This window comes from Eimeria mitis, genomic scaffold (genome assembly GCF_000499745.2).
Source record: "Eimeria mitis Houghton genomic scaffold, Emh_scaff1229, whole genome shotgun sequence".
Lineage (NCBI taxonomy): Eukaryota > Apicomplexa > Conoidasida > Eucoccidiorida > Eimeriidae > Eimeria > Eimeria mitis.
In genome coordinates, this window is record NW_013568332.1 from 1 (window position 1) to 1,412 (window position 1,412).

The window sequence follows — 1,412 nt, forward strand, 5'->3', positions numbered from 1 at the left end:
GCTTCGCTTTGCTGCTGCTGCTCCCCTTGCTGCTGCTGCTGCTGTTGCTGCTGCTGCTGCTGCTGCTGCTGCAGCTGCTGCTGCAGCGCAGCAAAGCCAGCGATGCAGCGGCTAACTACGGCGTTTGCTAGCCCCTCGAAATCCTTAACAAGGAAATGTTGCAGTGTCTGCGCAGCTTGCTGCAGCTGCCGCTGCTGCTGCTGCTGCTGCTGCTGTTGCTGCTGCTGCTGCTGTTCCTGCTGCCAAGCAGCAAACGGACTGATGTCGGCCTGCTGCAGCAGCAGCTGAAGGTTCTGCTGCTGCTGCTCCTGCTGCAGTGCAGCAGCAATACCATGCAGCAGCGACTCAATCGCAAGTAATGAGCCGTATGTCTCTGCTGCTGCTGCTGCTGCTGCACGCAGCAGTTGCTTCAGCTGCTGCTGCTGCTGCTGCTGCTGCAACTGCTGCTGCTTCTGCTGCTGCTGCTGGGTCTCAGCATGATGCGCCGGCTCCGTGCATTCTCTTGCAGTTAGCTGAGCAGTTGTCTGTTGTATTGGCGCTGCAGCATCTGCTGCTGCTGTTGCTGCTGCTGCCGTTGCTGCTGTTGCTGCTGCTGCTGCTGCTGTCTGTGGCAGCAGCAGCAAAGTGCTGCTGCCTTCTGCTGCTTCGCATGAGCAAACGCCCAGAGCCCTCACTAACTTTAATGAGGAGACAAATAGCCAGGGCCCCCCGTTACCTTCTCTACCTGCTGCTGCTGCTACTGCTGCTGCTGNAATGAGGAGACAAATAGCCAGGGCCCCCCGTTACCTTCTCTACCTGCTGCTGCTGCTACTGCTGCTGCTGAGGGTGCTGCTGCTGCTGCTGCTGCTGAGGGTGCTGCTGCTGCTGCTGCTGCAGTTGGAGCGGGGTCCGGCGTTGCAGCTGTACAAGGCAAGACACCGGAGAATTCAGGTGTATCTGCAGCTGCAGCAGAAACAGCAGCAGCAGCAGCTGCTGCTGCTGCTGCGACTGCTTTGGCTGTTTCGGGGTCTTCCTCGCTGCTGCTGCACCTTGCTGGCAGCAGCAGCAGCAAAGCCTCTATTTGCTGCTGCAGCTCCTGCGACAGACGAGCTATATCACGGTACAGCTTCGTGTAGCAGCAGATGGAGTGAGAGCAACTGCTGCTGCTGCTGCTGCTGCTGTTGCTGCTGCTGTTGCTGCTGCTGCTGCTGCTTCTTGCCTCCGACTTGAGGGCTTTCCATGCCTTAGAAAGACCCACTGCTGCTGCAGTGCATCGGTCCCATTGCTGCGAGTCTGCGGCTGCTGCTGCTGCTGCTGCTGCTCCTCCTGCTGCAGCAGAAGCAGCAGCAGCAGCAGCTGCTGTTGCTGCTGCTCTCGCTTCGCTCTGTGCAGCATCTGCTGCTGGCCTCTTCGCAAAAGCTGTGTGGATAAAG

At 59.1% G+C, this 1,412-nt stretch overlaps 1 protein-coding gene across 1 annotated transcript in view; it reads right to left on the minus strand.

Moving 5' to 3' along the window:
• Positions 1 to 111: 111 nt before the first annotated feature.
• The window catches only part of EMH_0032380 (uncharacterized protein), a gene marked incomplete at both ends in the record, with an annotated part of 1,423 nt that continues 122 nt past the window's right edge, over positions 112 to 1,412 (minus strand). The window contains 3 exons of the mRNA XM_013494631.1: positions 112 to 143; positions 260 to 673; positions 787 to 1,410. Of these exons, the coding sequence (XP_013350085.1) occupies positions 112 to 143; positions 260 to 673; positions 787 to 1,410 (1,070 nt within the window). The remainder of the gene's footprint in view (positions 144 to 259; positions 674 to 786; positions 1,411 to 1,412) is intronic.